The 17848-nt window shown below is 57.6% G+C and overlaps 5 protein-coding genes across 5 annotated transcripts; 2 read left to right on the forward strand and 3 right to left on the reverse strand.

The window, feature by feature from the left end:
• Nucleotides 1–603: 603 nt before the first annotated feature.
• B0H18DRAFT_1215083 (uncharacterized protein) lies at nt 604–1942 on the forward strand (the record flags this gene model as incomplete). The annotated part of the gene is made up of 4 exons (XM_048036614.1): nt 604–919; nt 1101–1309; nt 1369–1831; nt 1911–1942. The coding sequence occupies 4 exons, from the start codon at nt 604–606 to the stop codon at nt 1940–1942; spliced, it is 1020 nt and encodes a 339-aa protein (XP_047887731.1).
• A 234-nt stretch (nt 1943–2176) lies between these two features.
• Nucleotides 2177–3395, reverse strand: B0H18DRAFT_884786 (Aldo/keto reductase; the record flags this gene model as incomplete). Its single annotated transcript, XM_048041042.1, has 7 exons — nt 2177–2333; nt 2402–2451; nt 2518–2713; nt 2776–2899; nt 2969–3049; nt 3124–3303; nt 3356–3395. The coding sequence occupies 7 exons, from the start codon at nt 3393–3395 to the stop codon at nt 2177–2179; spliced, it is 828 nt and encodes a 275-aa protein (XP_047887732.1).
• Nucleotides 3396–4286: 891 nt separating this feature from the next.
• On the forward strand, nt 4287–5558 carry B0H18DRAFT_958833 (uncharacterized protein; the record flags this gene model as incomplete). The annotated part of the gene is made up of 5 exons (XM_048042734.1): nt 4287–4463; nt 4514–4693; nt 4762–5176; nt 5228–5370; nt 5445–5558. 5 exons carry the CDS (start codon nt 4287–4289, stop codon nt 5556–5558), a joined length of 1029 nt encoding a protein of 342 aa, XP_047887733.1.
• Nucleotides 5218–7088, reverse strand: B0H18DRAFT_1038360 (Aldo/keto reductase). Its single transcript, XM_048030438.1, has 8 exons — nt 7023–7088; nt 6830–6965; nt 6681–6768; nt 6534–6625; nt 6392–6472; nt 6216–6339; nt 5911–6156; nt 5218–5847 (listed from the first exon to the last, which is right to left on the reverse strand). Exons 2-8 carry the CDS (start codon nt 6873–6875, stop codon nt 5691–5693), a joined length of 834 nt encoding a protein of 277 aa, XP_047887734.1. The 5' UTR covers nt 6876–6965; nt 7023–7088; the 3' UTR covers nt 5218–5690.
• A 1081-nt stretch (nt 7089–8169) lies between these two features.
• B0H18DRAFT_1038364 (uncharacterized protein) lies at nt 8170–9571 on the reverse strand. Its single transcript, XM_048030439.1, has 4 exons — nt 9488–9571; nt 9113–9423; nt 8414–9045; nt 8170–8353 (listed from the first exon to the last, which is right to left on the reverse strand). Exons 2-3 carry the CDS (start codon nt 9180–9182, stop codon nt 8612–8614), a joined length of 504 nt encoding a protein of 167 aa, XP_047887735.1. The 5' UTR covers nt 9183–9423; nt 9488–9571; the 3' UTR covers nt 8170–8353; nt 8414–8611.
• Nucleotides 9572–17848: the final 8277 nt, after the last annotated feature.

Below are 17848 nucleotides of genomic sequence, written 5' to 3' on the forward strand. Positions count from 1 at the left end.
GTCGTCGAGTCTCCAGCTCGATTTTGGTGGTTGTGGGTGCTCGATGTCGATGTGTAGAGGATCCTGCCCTGGTTCAACGCGTCCCCAACTTGCGCGCCGACGCGCGAAGCTGCTCCGGGGTTCCGAGGCCATGAATGTAGGAGAAGTCGGGCGCGAGGTGACGCTAAGTCCAGCGGGTGAGCCAGTCAAGTCTACTGCCGATGTTGCAGAGTCCTTCGGTGAACGAGAGAGCCCATCCATAAACGAAGATCACGGTGGTCAAGCGAAAGAAACCAGTTCCAACTTCCGCAGCGTCGAGAGTGATGGGTAGAGCAACGCCGTGGCGGGAAGAGATGAGCCAGTTCGCCTTGGCGCCCAACAGTTCCGTTTGCTGTACTAGCCTGTCACTTGCTGTCGTCCAACCGCCGTCGTCGCCAGCGCCCCCTGACTTCCTGGGCTCGTTCACGACGACTAGAAGACTCGAGTCCAGGTCCTGCTCACAGGGCTAGAAGGCCATCTAAAAGTCTAACAGAGACCAAGTTTGCATCAACGCCAGGTGGTTCAGCCAGACGCGCGCGTACCGTCAATTCTACCTCACCCTTCCGGATCATGTTGCCTCGTTCTATGCTTGCTCGCAGTGCTCGAAGCACGGCTATCGCTCTTCGTCGACATGCTCGTTTAGCGTCCTCAACACCACCACCAGCGCAGCAACAGCAACCAGCGGAACCCGCCCCAGGACCCTCTACCACACATCCGCGAGAAAAGTCATGGCTCACCAAGAAAGTGGAGGCGTCGCCTGCACTCAAAAGGGTGTTTCTGAAAGCCGCAAACGTGATGGGGTACGGTAGCCCTAAGCAAGTCGCGGGAAGACGCGCTTTCGCGATGTACGAGCAACTGTGCATCGTCAGGCCCGACGAGGACAGGGCGTTTTGGCAGGAAGGTGCGTGGTGGACGTTGTTCGTGCCGCACATTCTTTTCTGCACCATATCTGTGGAACGTCTCCTTCAGGCGTGTATGCGCGTCGTGGACGCGTGGATCTTAGGTTCACGCAAATCTCTGACTATGAATGCCTGTGACGAGACTGCGCGCCATGCACGAACTGACCACCGCTCTCATGCCAGAATGTCACCTACCACCGACGTTCCAGTCCTGGTTCACCGTCGTGAATCTCCACGTCTGGTTGCTCACTGTCCGCCTGCGCGCTCTACCGCCACCACACGGCATGAACCACATCCAAGCCCTTATTGACCACTTCTTCCTCGACGTCGAAGACCGCGTGCGCGCGATCCTCCAGCCCGCCACGCCCGACTCCGCCGCCACGCCCGCGTCCGTCACGAATCCCTACACGGCCCCTCCCACTTCTACACCATCGCGAACCCGGACCGGAAGCGGCCGAAGGGGCGCGCGCCCGAGCGGCTCGTCGGGCAGCAGATGAAAATATTCAAGGAGCAGTGGGCGGGCATGGGCATGTCCTTCGACGTCTCCCTCCTCCGTGGCGACGCGGACATGGCCGCGGTAGCGTGGCGGAACATCCTGGGCGGACGTGGGGCGCGCGGCATCGTCTACCCGACCGACGGGCAGGACCCCTCGAAGCCGTACTTCCGGCGTTCCGTCAATCTCATCGGAGGGGAGGTGGAGAAGGTGAAGAAGCTTGACGAGCGGGGCTTGGAGGTGGAGGAGGCGCGGGATGACGGGTCGGGTGTGCACGACTACGCGCCGAACGAGGCGGACAAGTACGTCGCGTATCCGGAGCTCATGGCAGCCCTCGTCGCGTACCTTCGCCGGGAGCTGGTCCGCCTACAGGAGATCCCGGATGAGGAGATCATCGGTCCTGGAGTCGCCGGGAAGGAGAGTGATGGCATCCAAAACTTGCGATTCGAAAGAGTGCGGGGGAGTGGCTCTTCTGAGGCTCATGCTTGTGCAAAACGCAGCATCAAAAGTGTCTACGAATACAATCGATTAATGAGTAGCCTTAGCTTCTTGGAAGGGCTAATGGGGAATTGCCTTCCGGTTCACGCTGAACCGTCCTTAGAGGGCCGTACGTCTACGTACAAACTTTATGACTGTCACAACTGCTCAAAAGCTCGCAAGCACGCTCTTGTCGCAGCACGTTATTGTACATGCTTGTTGTTCTTCGTCGATCTGAACACCCCACATACGGAATACTACCCATAGGCCAACTCACCATCCCCCATCCTCAATCAGCATCCACAGGGTTCCAACTGATCGCGCCCTTCTTCCCTTGGTCAAGCGCGTCAATCTTCGCCATGTCCTCCGCGGAGATCTCAAAGTCATACAGGTCCGCATTCGAGACGACGCGGGTGGGCTGAGATGACTTCGGGAGCGGGCTGAATCTGTGGAGGTGGTGTAATCGCGCGCTTAGGGGTATGCACGGGTGATATGAGAGGATGAGACGACGTACCCTCGCTGAAGGGACCACCGGACGAGGACCTGGGCGACCTCCTTGTTGTACTGCAGTGAGGACTTCAGTCAGACGCCGTTCGACGGCCGGTACCAAGCCAGTGCGGCGTACAGTACCTTCTTAGCTACCTCCTGCAGCACCGGATTGTCAAACCGTCCGCGCACGAGCGGGCAGTACGCCTGGACGAAGATCCCGTGCTTGTTACAATACTCGACGATGTCCTTCTGCTGGCAGAAAGGTTGCAGCTCGATCTGGTTGATGGCGGGCGTCTCCAAGCCGGCTTCGCGGATCTCCTCGAGGTGCTTTACGCCACTGAGGTTGCCGACGTTGAGTAAGATATGTTTCCCAGGAGGTGAATGGATGGGCATGCGTACAAATTAGAGACACCGACAGTCCTAAGCTTGCCCGCTTTCTTCGCCTCGAGCAATGCTCTCCAGGTCTCGAGACGTCTCTGCTTGCCTGAGAGCGGATCGTGGATCAGGAACAGGTCGATATAGTCTATCATCCCGATGCAGTCGCGTAAAGCCATTCAGCCCAGGACGTGGCTTGGACTGGACATTGACGCACCGAAGCCGAAGCGTTGCAGCGAACTGTCGACCGCCCTGATGGAACTCTCGAAACCGTGCTCAGAGTTAATAACTTTCGAGGCTGTCGAGTCGACGGAGAGTATACCGGCGTACTTGAGCGTCGTCGCTAGCATGAGAACTAGGTGACCCACGCACTGACAAAGACATCGCCCCTCGGCACACCGCTTTCCCGTACTGCCCGGCCGACGTCTACCTCGTTTCCGTACACGCGTGCGGAGTCGATGAGCCTGTAGCCGTGGTTCAAGGCAGCCAGGCAGGCCGGCGAGCAGTCGCTGTTCTGGTAAACCCCGAGGCCCAGGAGGGGCATAGTATAACCTGGTGTATTCGTGAGCGAGACATCAGCCTTGACAACACAAGTGGTACATACCTGAGGAGAGGCGTACAGATGACTTGAGGGTTAGGGCCATCTTTCGTAGGTGAGACGAGAGGGACGTTCGATGTGAAGGTGGTGGTCAGGGTGAGATCGTAGTGAGCGTTATTTATAAGCCTGGCTCCATTGATACAATATTGGTGATCTATCCCTTCAGCCTGCTATACTTTCTATTCTATGTGTGTAATGTCAACCTCGGCCAGTTGTGTGGGACCGATGAGAGAATGGCGGCACGGCAAGGTTTGATTCGATGCTGATCGGTATGTACTGACAACCTTCAGCCGGTGGTGTTAATAAAAGATATCACTGTTCCAGGTAGTGGGGACAGCGAGTAGTTCAAGATTCACAGTAGAATCGCAGCCTGTTCACGTTGAAAGATCGCGAGGCCGTGGATTGGCCTGCAAGTGCAGTCAGTGCAGAACTTGGGTCGACCCGGAAGCGCCCATAAGTGAGAGCCTGCCGGCAACCTGCCGGGCGCCTCCTGAAGTGGACTCAATATCTCTGGCAAATCTCTGGTGTCCCTCGAGTCGGTCTGCCAGTGATCACTATTTTCTATACGATCCATTCACTACATGTACACTATGAGTCTTCCGCGCGGCAACTTTTCCGCTCGTGGCCAACACTGATGAAAATGCGAATGCAATGAGTAACTTTGCGGACTCCATTATGTGCACATGTGGCACTTCTGTGGCGACGTCGACAATGCAAGGGCGTCCGCCCCGAGTGAAAGCACGAATGCTGCCACACCAATACCACGCACAGGGCAATGAGTGGCATTGCCGTAGCAACCGGTGGCAAGAAGTATGCCATATATCTGTGCGGCGGCGAGGGGGAGGGGGCATCGTCATCTTGAAACCCCGGGCCCCTCGTTCGCAGTTCACAGCACAGACAGCAAGATTGACGTTCTCAGTGAGGCAGCGTACCGACCATGAACCTCCCGAGAGGCATCTACGTGTCCCCAGAAGACTTCCCTCACATCTACGCTGACCACTGTAGAAACGAAGGCAAGCGTTTCGTCCCCAGCTGCGTCCAGTTGTCCGAGGGCGGCCCGATCGACCTCTGCACGCTCTTCAACTGCGTCGTCTCCGCGCAAGGCAGCCTCTCGGTACGTGACGTACCTCCATGACCTACAGCTTACGCACTTTTCTATGGCAGGCCTCGCACCGGAGGCTCTGGCCAGAGATCGCGGCGAAGCTGGGCTTCGTGCACGTCCCTGCGACCAACACAGAGCCCGCTCGATCCAACGCCGAGCTCGCGCGGCAATTGGAACGGGTATACGACGTCTACCTCTTCGACTTTGAATACATGGTCGTCAACTTCACCGCGCAGTATATGGTCCGAGACTGTTTTCCTGAACTCGCCGCCGCTGATCCCCCGGTGGCCCGTGGGTCGCGGCCGGACAGAAGGTCACGGAGCTCCTAGGCATGATACCGTATTCTCCTGCCGAGTTGCGTCGGCAGAAGGCCCCTCCGAAAGAAGTTGAGCTGTTGGAGCGGTACTTGCTATTCTGGCACATCCTACATGACATACAAGAGTTCGACGCGCGTAGGAAGGCCTGCCGCCCGAGGCGTGATTGGGCAGAGGAACGAGGGGCGCATCGGTCTCCGCACGCGGGCTTGCGATACCTAGCATCGGATTTCTCTGGTAGCGATGTTGGGACAAGTGACACATCCGAGTCGGACGACCGAACCGAACAGCAGCCTTCCACCTCGTACCAAAGCATCCTAAAACCGCATGTCGTAGGGCGCATCCTCTCGTCGACAGAGCTTCGCCAGACAGGTGCCTGGATAGACATGGTGTGGCAGGAGTACCTCCGAGGTGCGTCGTTCTTTTACTATACCAGGCTGCTACCCTGCGCACCTCTTGCAGACCGGCGACACCAGCCGGTAACGATCCCCGACGACGAATGGCCGGTGTTCCACGCGCTCTTCGTGCAGGCCTCGCAGGAGCTCTCGCGCGTGCACATCGCAACGGTCGTGTGCATGCTGCGCGAGGAGGACGCGCAGAGTCTCGTTCGCGATGCACGTAGCTCCTCGTTCCCCTCGAAGCCAATGGAAGTGCTCACCGTTCTGTCGATATCGTGCAGGTAGCGTTGGCGCTCGAGCAGAGGCAGTACGTCGACGCCGGTACGAGGCAGGGCCTCTTCAGTGTGCAGCGGCTCACCTGGCTGCGCGACACGTGGAGAGCGTGGAGGGCGTAATGAAGGCAGCGGGTTCGATGAGGACGGGAGGTCACAGCGCGGACGTTTCTTCTTTGCTACATTAGTCGTATCTCGTAATACATTCTGCGTTCACCCTTTGTTGCCCTCAGGGACGTATTGATGCGCAGTCCATCACTCCGCGTCAACTGGGTTCCAGCTCGTCGCGCCCGCTGCGCCCTTGTCGAGGGCGTCGACTTTCGCCATGTCCTCACCCGAGATGTCGAAGTCATACACGGCTGCGTTGGAGACCACGCGGTCGGGGCGGGACGACTTCGGGAGCGGGTTGTACCTACAACAACGCCAATGTCAGCAAGCAAACACAGACGTGGAGATATGAAGATGCGAAACGCACCCATGTTGCAGCGACCACCTGACGAGAACCTGTGCTCCGTCCTTGTTGTACTTCCTCGCGACCTCCTGTAAGACGGGGTCGTCAAACCTCCCGCGCACGAGCGGGCAGTACGCCTGGACGAAGATCCCGTTCTTGCGGCAGTACTCGACGATCGGCCCTTGTTGGCAGAACGGCTGCACCTCGATCTGGTTCACCGCGGGTGTCTCGAGCCCGGCGTCGCGAATCTCCTTGAGGTGCTTGATTCCACTGACCCCGGGTGATGGTGGTAAGTGTTAGGTTGTGCAGAGGCAAAGGGGTGGACGCACTAGTTAGATACACCAGCAGTGCGGACCTTGCCGGCTTTTTGGGCGTCGAGGAGGGCTCTCCAGGTCTCGAGGCGCCGTTCCTTGCCGGAGAGGGGGCTGTGAATCAGGTAGAGGTCGATGTAGTCTGACGATCTGAGGCGTGAGTGAGAAGACTGGTTATTGACTGATTGACTGACCGAAGCCGAAGCTCTGCAGAGACTCGTCGACAGCCTTCAGCGTGCTTTCGTACCCGTGGTCAGGATCGTATATCTTGGTGGCTGCCCAGTTCGAACGCCGTTAGGATGTGATCTCAGCGTCCTGTGAACACTTGTAACGCACTCACGAAGACCTCTGCGCGGGGTACACCGCTCTCGCGCACTGCCTGCCCGACTTGGGCTTCGTTGCGATACATACGCGCCGAGTCGATATGCCTGAGGATCAGATATGTTGGCTGGATCAACGCTGTTGGCATTGGGACACACGCACCTATAGCCATGCTTCAGCGCAGCGAGGCACGCTGGAACGCAGTCGTCGTTCTGGTACACTCCCAGACCCAACAGGGGCATGGTGTGACCTGTCCGTCCGTCCTCTGGTTCGATCCAAGCACGCCAGCAGCCATGTATAGGGCCACGTACCGGAGGGGAGCGTCACAGCCGTATCCAGATTCAGTGTGCCCGACATCTTGGTTGGGACGTTGAAGCCGAGGGCTCACGGCAACTTGTTCACTCGAGCGATACGGCCAGTGGGGGGTAACCATTTCTCACTGTCAGGCTGATAAGTAGCAAGTAAGTTAGCGCAGGTTGGACTGCATGTTGCCAATATCGTTACCGTGTGTTCGGGCGTCTGCCCCGGGCCGAGTGGGGCATGGCGGAGCCGTGTCCGCGTTTTGAACGTGAACGTGAACCGTGGCCTTAACGCGCGTGCAACAAGAAAACCGGACATTTGCAGTGTGCACTACTTACTGTACCAAATTGCATCACCGGTTCAGTGTCTACACCGTTACATATATACCGTTGTGCGTCCTGGAATGTGCGAGTCCGAGTCGGGGTGAACTACGCTTGGCGAAGCATATCCAAATGTAGGTTAATCGCACGATGTACTCCGAATCTGACCTTTGGCTTATTCTTCTTCGGCGGCGGCTTAGGCTTCGTAGAAGCTTTTTTGGCGCTGCGCGTCCGACAGAGAAGGTCGCCGAAGCAGCCGCGTTCCACCAGTCCGTCTTGGAGCTCACGCTCAACCATGGAGGCATCCTCAGTCGCGCGACTGTTATCATTGTATGCTCAGTCGTGGGATAAGAATGTGCAACGAGCCGCTCACATGGTGGTCGGGTGAGCGAGCGCGGGAGCTGCGGCCACTGCCAAAAGGACGGCGGAGGCGAGCGTACAGTAACGCATGATGTCTTGTATGCACTGGGGTCGTTACGAAGGATTTTGGTGGAAGGGAGTCAGGGACGTGAGTCGTCAAAAAGAGCGAGGCTAGTAGAGAGGTGCAAGGTAAGTCTAACATTCAAACTACCATCGTTGCTGGACACTCACTTGCCGGCAACCTGCTCGGTGAGCTCGGAAGGAGAAGAGGAGCTGAGGGATACGGCAGGCATATCCGCCTTTTATACGCTTGTATGCACAGACCTGGATGCCGGCGGCGATTCTAAGATCTTGCGTCGCATCAGCCCGGGACATTGTGCGCTTGATAGGTCATCTAATTGGATGATGGCGGTTCGCAGTGCGGAGGCTTCTTGCGACGCAGCCAGCCTGGCACATTTGTGCACCAGTCATCCGTGGTCGACTGCTGCTGCAGAGGGACGCAGCCTGTCAGCGTTCAGCGGGACTGACGACCGCTCCCAGTCGTGTCATCCGAGTCGATCGGCGCGCCGTGTCTGGGCGTCTATCTGACGACTCTCGTCGCTGCTGCACGATGCGTTCTGACTCACGTGGCGAGCCTTATGGCACGCAGCCGTGAGGACTCAATGGAATCCCCTCCTCCTCCTCCTCTCGCTGGCTGCTCTCTCTGTCTCCATCCCGCTGCCGTCTTGCTCCCCCGCCCTTCCCTTCCCTGCGCTCCGGCCCCGTGTCCCGCTGCCCTGCGCTCATGCGCGCAGCCGAGACGTGTCCGTCGACACCCCCAACGCCGCCTTTTAGCTGTTTCTCGGGTCCACACAGGTCCGTTTATCTTTTTGTTCTGCAATCACCCGCATTCATCCAGAAAACCCATCTCCTAAGCTCCCATCTCCGACTTGCCTCCGCCTTCCCCCGCGCCCAATGCGCCCTCTGCACCCCGCAATGGCTCCGCCAAACGACGCCCTAGCATCCCGCCGTGCACCCCCCAGTCGTTTGGAGCGATCCCGTGCGTGGGACGGCTCGCTACACGCCGTTCTGTGCGACGCTACCCAAGAGCGCCCGCCACGCTCTACGCGTCGTCTACAGTCTTTTTGTGCCTCTCGCCAGCAAGTAGCAAAACCCCGCATCTGCCTTTCGACGGTGCCCGGCGCTGCCATCGTCCGTTACGCGTCTTGACTCCACCCCCAGCCGCGGTATGCTCCGTAACACACTGGGCCCATGCCCGCGAAACAAGCTCAGACAGTTGCATTGACGCACGGGACCGCATTCGTACATACGTACGACGGTACGCGCGCCCACGCGCTTTTGCAGACATCTCGCAATCGCTGTTGACAATGACCGACATTCCACTTGCGCGACGCACACTGGACAACCTGCACGCGACCCTCCCCGATTGCAAGCATCGACCGCCCGCCCGCAGGTATCTCGCAGCGACGGACGGCAGTGCACTTTCTCGCGCGACGTGCAGGTCACACACGCCAATGCAACCCCCAAGTCGTCCTGTGCGATCCTACGTACGTGCGCCCACGACCCGTCCCGCACTCTCAACCACAAGTAACTCGTACATACTCACTGCTCTAGACCTACAGCACACGGTCCCCTCTATCGTGCGACGCAGCATCTCTTCCCGCTGCCCACCATCCACAGCCATCTACGAGGCTCGTCAGACGCGAATCCTTCTCACCCGCGTGTTGGACGAATGGCTCCCGCGGAGACGCGCTACAGCAGGTCGCCCGTCGTCAGCGGACGCCAGGACCACCTGAACCTCAAATTTGCGTACCTTCGCCCTGCAGCACAAGCACCGACGGCCTCGACACCGTGCACGACGATCCGCAGCCCGTCGCCGTGGCGCGCTCTCTCGGCGAGCGCGTCTGCTCTGCTGCGACCAGGAAGTCAGTACTCGCCCAGTCGACTAGGTCCGGAACGCAACTCACCGATGCTTCCTCTCGCCCACAGCCCTCACTTTTATACCTCGCCCGAGAGCGCGATCACCACGGCCGGGGCGCATCCTGCGCGACGTCCGCGGAAGCGAGCGTGGCGCCACTTGGCATGGATGCCAGCCTCGTCCGTGCCACCGACGCCGGCGTTCGGGCCCATGCTCGATGGCTGGTACATGCGCGTTGATCGGGCTGGGTCCGCGTTCTTCGTCAACGGACGGATCTGGGGAGGGTGCTTTGCGGGACGGGCAGGAGCCGGGCGCGACCGCGTCGCCCGTCGTGGTGAGTTGACTCCACCGCGCAACCCGCCAGAAGACGGCGCAAGGACGTGCCAGTCGGGCCTGCGTCTCAGGTAGACGGCACACGCAGTGCGCTACGACCCGTGCCGCTCAGGGAAGTGCAATTGGGACGGGTTGTAGCATCGTACGAGATGCGCGGGCATCGTGCTTCCCTTTGACACGACAGCCGCTCGTCGCGTCCAGCCCGCGAAGCACGTCTGCCGAGTCGTTCATGCAAGCGAGCACTGGCGGTACGCTTCCCTCCTCGAGCAACATGCGTCCGTCGGCGAGTCGCCCTCAGCCTGCTCGTCGACAAGACCATCCTTCGCGGCAAGGAAGGTGAGTACTATCGCGGTGTCTCTGCTGCTGATGATCTGTCGTTTAGTGAGCTGGAGGGTGGTGGGACGGCTCGGGGAGGATGCGAGGCAGGAGCTATGGAGAGGATGCCGGTCGCAGACGCAGAGGGCGCAAACACGATACTTCGGTGGGAACACGCCGCACGACGATGGACGACGGTTGCCGTGACGGACGCCTAGCACGTCGTTTGTGCTGTTTGAAGTAGGTACGGTGACCGTGAATGTAGTCTCGAGGAATGGATATATTTGATTTGAGCTACTCTACATGGCGTCGGACACGGAACGCGAGCGCGGTCAGAGCCGTCGCAGTCCCCCTGCAGTATCCCTGTGTCCACGTCACAACAGCACCTCCGTGGTCGCGCAGAGGCAGCTGCCGAACGATTGTCTGCAGATCTCGGGGCCGGGGCAGTGACGCTTTCAATTAACACCGCCCGTCCGCCGTCGGCCCTCTGAGCATCACGTCGGGCTGCCGGGCCCTTTCGTTCTGCGGATGTCGGCGAGTATACGTGAGCAATCTCGTCTCGGAGTGCCGCCGAGCCAGTCGACTGAATGAATTACGCACCTGCACACCGTAAACCTTTCTGGCCGACTGGTGTGACAAGCCTGCTCGACGCGCTCACAGCGCATCGCATCGTCGGACCAGAGTGACTTCAAGTTGGCGGTGCCGGCTACATCTCGTCATGGCCGCGGCTTCCGTGCGAGACCGCTTGCTATCAAACGGCTCGAGGTAGAGCTCAGTGGGCGACTCACCGAGACGAGAGCGTGGAGAGCTGTGGAATCCAGGGATCGACGTGAGCGAGATGGCGAGTCCGACATCGCTGTTACTCGGTTACTCGCATGCCGGCCTCAAACCGCGTCGAAATGGGGTCCCCTTGACTATGCGAAGGGGTCCCGCGGTGGACGCAAACAACTGATAGTGGACCACGGTGACAGAGCCATTGAGGACCATGGAATAGACTCACTCAGGCTGGAGCACATATCGGGGGAAGGGCGGGAGTGTCAATGACGAACGGTAGGAGTTCACGCGTAGTCTGTCAAGGTAGTAGGTTATGTCGGCGTTCGCGTGTTCCCGTTGTTGAAGACGATGGGTCCACGAGATCACCGGCTCGATGCTGAGTGAATGGTCTCGTTCGTTCTGCGAGTATCAATGACAGCTGGGCCTACGAACATTTGAGGATTAGCGGGATCATGAAACAGGCCCCGTGTCCCGCGACTCGCAATCAAACGGACTACGCACCTACACATCACGCGTCCGGCCCTCACATATCATACGGACTGCATGTCTTGCAGAAAACTGTAGGATCTGCCTCGAGTCGACGCCGCCGTCATCGAATTCCATCGTCAGGAAGGCATGAGGTCCCGATGTTTGCTTGACGGTCACGGAACTTGTTGCGCCAGTCGAGTGAGGACAGAGAAGGGCATGAACAGAGTGAGAGAACTTACGAGCAGCGGGCGGGGTGGCATAGCCTCGAGGATTCAAACGCTCTCTATCCAGATAGGTAGGTATTCGTGTGTCCTGTATACGATCGTCGTTCAGCCTGAGGACCCGGGTTTGAATCAAAACCAGTCGCTGGTACCAGGATGTACGGCCAGGTCTCGCAAGGAGCGGAACAGTGCTATGCACCGCACTTACTGAGGACTTTCGGGACCATTGTGTGCCGGTCTATGTAGCACTCACCTCTCTGAGTCACCGTGCTATATAAAACAAAACTGTGGTCTGATTACCCAGCCAACTTCGCCGGTCCATGCTTCTTGACTCTGAATGCTCGACCGCACGCGACTCTAGTCTTGCATGTTCTCGATACACTCTACCCGCGATTCAACTTGCTGGTTCTACCCGACTCTGTCTACTGCACGCCGGTGTACTTGCGCATCTCGACTCACTGCATCTGATCTACAGTGCACCTCTCCCCGGATGGCACGCAGACACTTACTGTGTGCGTGACCCGGCACAGAATGACTGACCCAGACCATCACGATAGCTACTCGCAGGCGGAAAGGGTGGGTATCGCAGACTCAGACCTGGCAGACTTGGAGGCACTGCGGGACGGTGAGTAGCCTCATCGCCAACGCATGCACACTATACCATAGCGGTAGAGCTCGGTTTCATTCGAAAAAAAGGAGTGCGATGGAATGATCCAACGACTCCGACAACATGGGGGTGGCGGCGAGCTCTATTGTGACCTATGCACAGCGAGTCTTCACTTTCGCAATGAGCCGCTCGTCGCAAAGGTGCAGCCTATCGAGAACTCCGTGCAACAGCTGAACGATGCAATGATAGTCAGTGGCTCGTCGATGACCCTTTCTGTATAGCCCGTCACGTCCTCAAGCTGAACACCGTCGTGCAGATCAGCGATTCGATGGTCACCCAATAGACCAGATATCAGACGGTCCGAACACCGTCCAAGGCAGACGCAGACCAAGGCTCTGGGGCATGTCCGTGGTACGGAACAGATGCCGTTGCAATGACCCAATTCAAAGTCCGGATCAGTCGTGCATTGCACGATCCCCGTCACGATCGACACGAGGCTGAGAACAGGAAGTGCCTGGTCTGTATCTCGTGTGCTCTCTGACGGTTGCCGCGTTGACGGGAAGCAGGGCATTGACCAACGCAGAAGTCTGCGTCGAGCAGCCCGGAATTCAGACATGTGTTTGCACGACATATGTCCCCGTTACACCCAGGACATGAAAACTGCCCGTGGGGATAGCAAGTCTTGCTATTAAAGCAGAAAGTACATACCTGCAAGTGGCGCACGTCACATTTCGCGTGCCTGTATCTTCTACGCTGCAGTACCGAGACTGCACGCGGACCTTCGACGCGCGCGGGCCTCTTGTTATAATCATCAGCAGCTCACCGGCCAGCGAATGACAGAATACCGGCTTCAGTCGAGGTCAGGGTGAATATGCTGGGGCCTCGTTTGGCATCGTCCCGACTATTTCATTTTGGGCAAGTGACGAGTAACCAACCGAGACCGTCGCGGGAGGCGAGCGGTGAAATTGAGCCCCACAGATGGTATCGGCCATAATGGCAAGCCCCCTGGCATGACACATCATCGGGTCCGAGGCAATTGTAATTGGCCGCGAGACGGGAGCACTCGCTCAGGGATTCGGCGAGCGGTCCAGGAGCCATATCAACTCATACACCCAAAACGGTATCCGAGGCGGGCACTCGCGCCAATGCCATAGCAGACTGGGCGACGGGAGACGGTGGAATGCCCGTCGGCTGCGCTCGAGATCGCATGACGACGAAGTACTCAGAGTCCCCGATCGAGGTGTAGAATGTATGACACCATGTGTGCGATGCAACCAAGTGTACACCACACGCACCATTCCGGGACGCGCAAACGCCACGGACGAAAGACTGATCTCCCCTGACGACCCTCGCCATCGCCAGGAGAGCGTCAAAGTTCGCATTACGACCGCACGGCCAGTGCTGTGAGTTCCCCTTTAGACCTTTCAGAGACCCGGGCCTGGGCACAGCGTCGGGTTCGGGACGTGCTTCTCGGGAGCCTGACGATGCAGTAGTACGCTGCTCGCCAAAGTCTCCCTCGGTGCATCGGGTATCCCGTCGCGCCATCGAGCGGATGTCACACTTTTCCATCGTAGATCCCTTACACTGCGCACGGACCGAACAGAAGGCAGACCAGGCACCGTGCCCGCCGAAGCTGAGGAACGTGTTACGTGTCTGCTTTCCGCGAGTCACGGAACAGCGGACCCGAGCAGTCACAGTCGACGTCCGTTTATATGTTGTACAGCCCTGCTCTTCGACGTGAAGAAGTTCGCAGGAAAGTGCATGCATCGGCCGTAACAGTTGACGGCAAGCAGATGTGGGCGGTCCGTGGCTTCGTCTCGACTCTTTCATTTGGGGCAAGTAGCGAGTAACCAACCGAGGCTCACGAGACGCGAGCAGCGGATGCATCTGAGATGGAGCCCCGCAGATACGGTATCGGTGCATCACGGCAAGCTCCCTGGCATAACGCACTGTCGGGTCCGAGGTAATTGTAATGGCCTGCGAGACAGTAGCACTTGCTCAGCGAATCCGCCACCGGTCCAGGAGCCATACTATTGACCCGTACATCCGACCCAGTATCTGGGGCGGATACTCGTGTCGAAGTCATAGCAGACTCGGCAGCGGGAGGCGGTGGGATGCTCGTCTGCCACGCAGCGCGCTCGAGATTGCACGACGACGAAGTACCCAGGGGCCCCGATCGACATGTATAATGCATGATGTATGCCATGCAACCGAGTTTTCAATACAGACGCACCATTCCGGGACACGCAAATGCCACGGACGGAAGACAAATGCCTCGCCCTTGCCAGGAGAACATCGGAGCTACCATTACAACCACACGTCCGGTACCGTGAGATCTCCCTTTGACCTGTCAGGGTCGTATGCACGGGGTGTGTCGAGAGGAAGCGTGGTTCTGCGCCGTCGTAGGTGTGACAGGTGCATAGACTCACCGAATTTATGACCACGGTCAGTGCCCCCTCCTCCCCGATCAATGGACTGCTCGGTCGCAGCTAGTTTGACAGGATCTGTTGAATTCAGAGACAACGAGAGCGTGTGACGTAGAACACAGGGAGTGCCTGTGAAGACCCGACTGCGCGCATACAGCCTGGCTGCCACAGAGTGCGTACAGCGGTAAGCGTTTCAGCATATCGCGCGGTGCAGTGCATGTTTCGCGATGGAGACCAAGCGAGCAGGAGTTCGACGGCCCATTGAGAGTCGTGGTTGATGGAACATCGCCGGCGAGAGAGTCAGTGCTGTCCGTCGAGAAGGCAGTAGGAGTTGTGGCCGACTTGTCTAGCCAGAGTAACGAACCAGAGTCTTTTGAAGTGCATACAAATCTTCAGGCTGGAGGCATGGGTTTGAAGGTAGAGCCAGCGCGCGAGTAGATGGTTGAGCAGGACAGAGTGGCATTGTGGCTGAAGACCATTCGCGTGACGCGCTAACTTCGACACAGGCTTCTTCTCTGAGTCTCACTATGTAGTATGCCAGTGACTGTCCGCGAAGCTGCCCAGAGCACGTGCAATCCTCTCTCATGCTCTCTGGCACTCTCCGCCCACCATCCACGGCCTTCTCACGTCTTCATTCGATGAATGAGACATCCTTCTCAATGCGAAACAATTTGTACTTGACTGCTAACATCTGTGTATGTAGGTCGACCCCGACGCGCCGTACCGCGAACGACACCCGTCAGGCGCAAGGGAAACACGCGTGAGTCTTCCTCAATCTCATTCACTGACAATCTAGGACGCGACAAGTGAAGCGTAAGGCAAACGGTAGTGTGTGCGAACCTACGTGCCACGACCGTGTGTAATACCTCTCCTCGACCAACGAGAAACCTGCGGCGCAACACACATCTTCAGCAAGATCGAGGACGACATCCAGGAAAGCGGGCTTACCTGCTCCCGGTACCATGCATTTCAATGATGATGTCCGCTCGACATCGTGTACCACGGATAGTCGACCCTTGGCAGGTCCACTGGATGCAGCCAACATGTGGTTAGTACTCTGACGACTCGCTGCGGGGAGAAAATCAACTGACCAATGCCCCTTTCTTCCCGCACCGCTCATCTCTATATGCCCGGGGTGCTCTTCGGCTAAGTAGCAACAGCTAAGTTGCCGCCGCCTTTCCGGGCGATGTCCGCGGAAGCGAATGTGGCGCCTCAATGCTATGGCCGGCATGAGTGACACACTCATCGGTTGCCGCAGACGGGGATGAATGGATGCATTGAGTGAACTCCGTACTATCAGTGGTCCGGGCGTGTGGTATTCACATTGATTGGACACAGGTCGTGAACGTTTCTCAGTCATGACAGGGTCCTAGGCAATGGAAGAGGAGCCGTGTGCGATTATCTTGGACCCCGCTGTCATTCCTCGGCGCAGGGATCAACAGTGGTGCGCACACCTTATCAGGACGGTGCGAAGACATGCCAGTCTCTCACGCAGGTGCAATGGACAAATCGTCGTCACAGCGTGTCACAAGCGGTGGGTTGATCAGGACCAGCTATGCTGAACTCATCTTAGTCACAATAGCAGAACATTGTCAGAATACTGGTGAATTGTGAGCCAAGTTAACTGGAGGTTGAAACATTGACCATGAGCACACTGTGTCTGTGAGGAACATCATGACAGAGTTCATTCCGAGTGGCGAGCAATGATGGGAAACACGATTGACTGACAGGAGACAAGCGCCACCAACCGGATCCAAAGGAATGCCTGGCAGTGGCATGCATTTGTGGCACTGTATTGAGGCGAGCATCACGGTGAGTGAAATCGGAATGACCCTGACATTATTCCGGCATGCTTCTGGCATTTATGGAGCCGAGCACTGACTTCCGGTTATAAAGGCCAGTAGGAGGGCGGACGTACCACTCCCTGCCTCCTCTATGCTGCTCCCCTCATGTATTGATCACCCAGTACAGTGCATGCAACAACCGTCTTCGCTCGGTGTTCCGAACTAGCACTCACGACCGATGCCCTCAGCCTATCATCCCGACCATGATCTCCTCAGCAGCGACCTCAGCCCCGCGAACCTCAATCATACATATGGTCAGTATATATCTTCATTGTTACGATGTCTATACTTGTACTCACTGTTTTTAGTATTCCGGACAGTTGCCGAACAAAAGCTTGCATCGGAAGGGATCATAGTGCGCGCGCACGCAATGCGCTGACTGTGAGTACCTTCCTGATATAGCAGTAGCCATTAGATCAGGCGCTCACAGTCTCGTAGACACACCGTCACGGTGCCTCACGCATTCCAAGTAAGCTTGAAGCTGGAAGATCTCTCCTGTATACAGCTGGTAGGTATGTTGAGGATATCATTGTATTCTTTGAAGATTCATCTGAATATTGTACAGCCTTAACGGCGGGGCATGCAGATATCTTTGGCCGACTGCATTACTTCGCTCGACTGGCACATCTGCGCGAACATGCGAATTGGCGGCGGACTCGGGCAGGACGTGCTGGTACTTAGATACTGACGAGTTCGCCTACGAGCGCATGACATCAGAGTGACGGGATGGCGTCACTAGGACAGGTACGTCAGCCGCAGTGTCACTGGGTGTACGAAGTGTCTGATTACTGATCGCTTATGGTTAGATGGACACTCGCCGTGTCACCAAGCTCGTCCGTGTCGAGCTGCACCGTATGTAAGCATGTGCCGCAACGGCTTGTGTTTGACTGTACTGATCATCCCGCATTCAGCTACATTCATCAATCATCGTAATATATGTTGTATCATGAACCTTATACATGCGCTGCCAGCCAAGGGGGCCGCTCATTTTAAATGCACCATGTGGTGAGTACGTCGGTCTGTGCCGCAGGGTACTCTGAGTGTCTTGCGGGGCGGGCGATCAGCGACACCCGCTATGCCGTGGTAAGCTACCAGTATCCGAGCTACAGGGTAGTAGGGCAGAACGACCATGCGCTTATGCTGCATGCGTCTTAGTTTGGACGCAGACATTTGGATGACAGGACGAAGGACAACAAGCCCTTCGTACCTTTCATTCCGAGCGAAGGTCGGTTGATGCCACCCGGTCACTGCTATTGCGAGTCTGGGTTGGCAATATATGTATAGAACACCGTCCGGTGAGCAAGACATCACGGCCGTGCAGGAAGGTTCGTGGTGAACCTCGATCAATCCACGTCTATGAACTGACCTGCCTCTGTGTACCATGTAGTTTCCCACCGACGTTAACGAAGTGTGCGCCCATCACGCGCCGGTACGTATTTTGTGC

Source organism: Fomitopsis serialis, assembly GCF_022376445.1.
Source record: "Fomitopsis serialis strain Sig1Antser10 chromosome Unknown B0H18scaffold_117, whole genome shotgun sequence".
In the NCBI taxonomy this organism is placed as follows: domain Eukaryota; kingdom Fungi; phylum Basidiomycota; class Agaricomycetes; order Polyporales; family Fomitopsidaceae; genus Fomitopsis; species Fomitopsis serialis.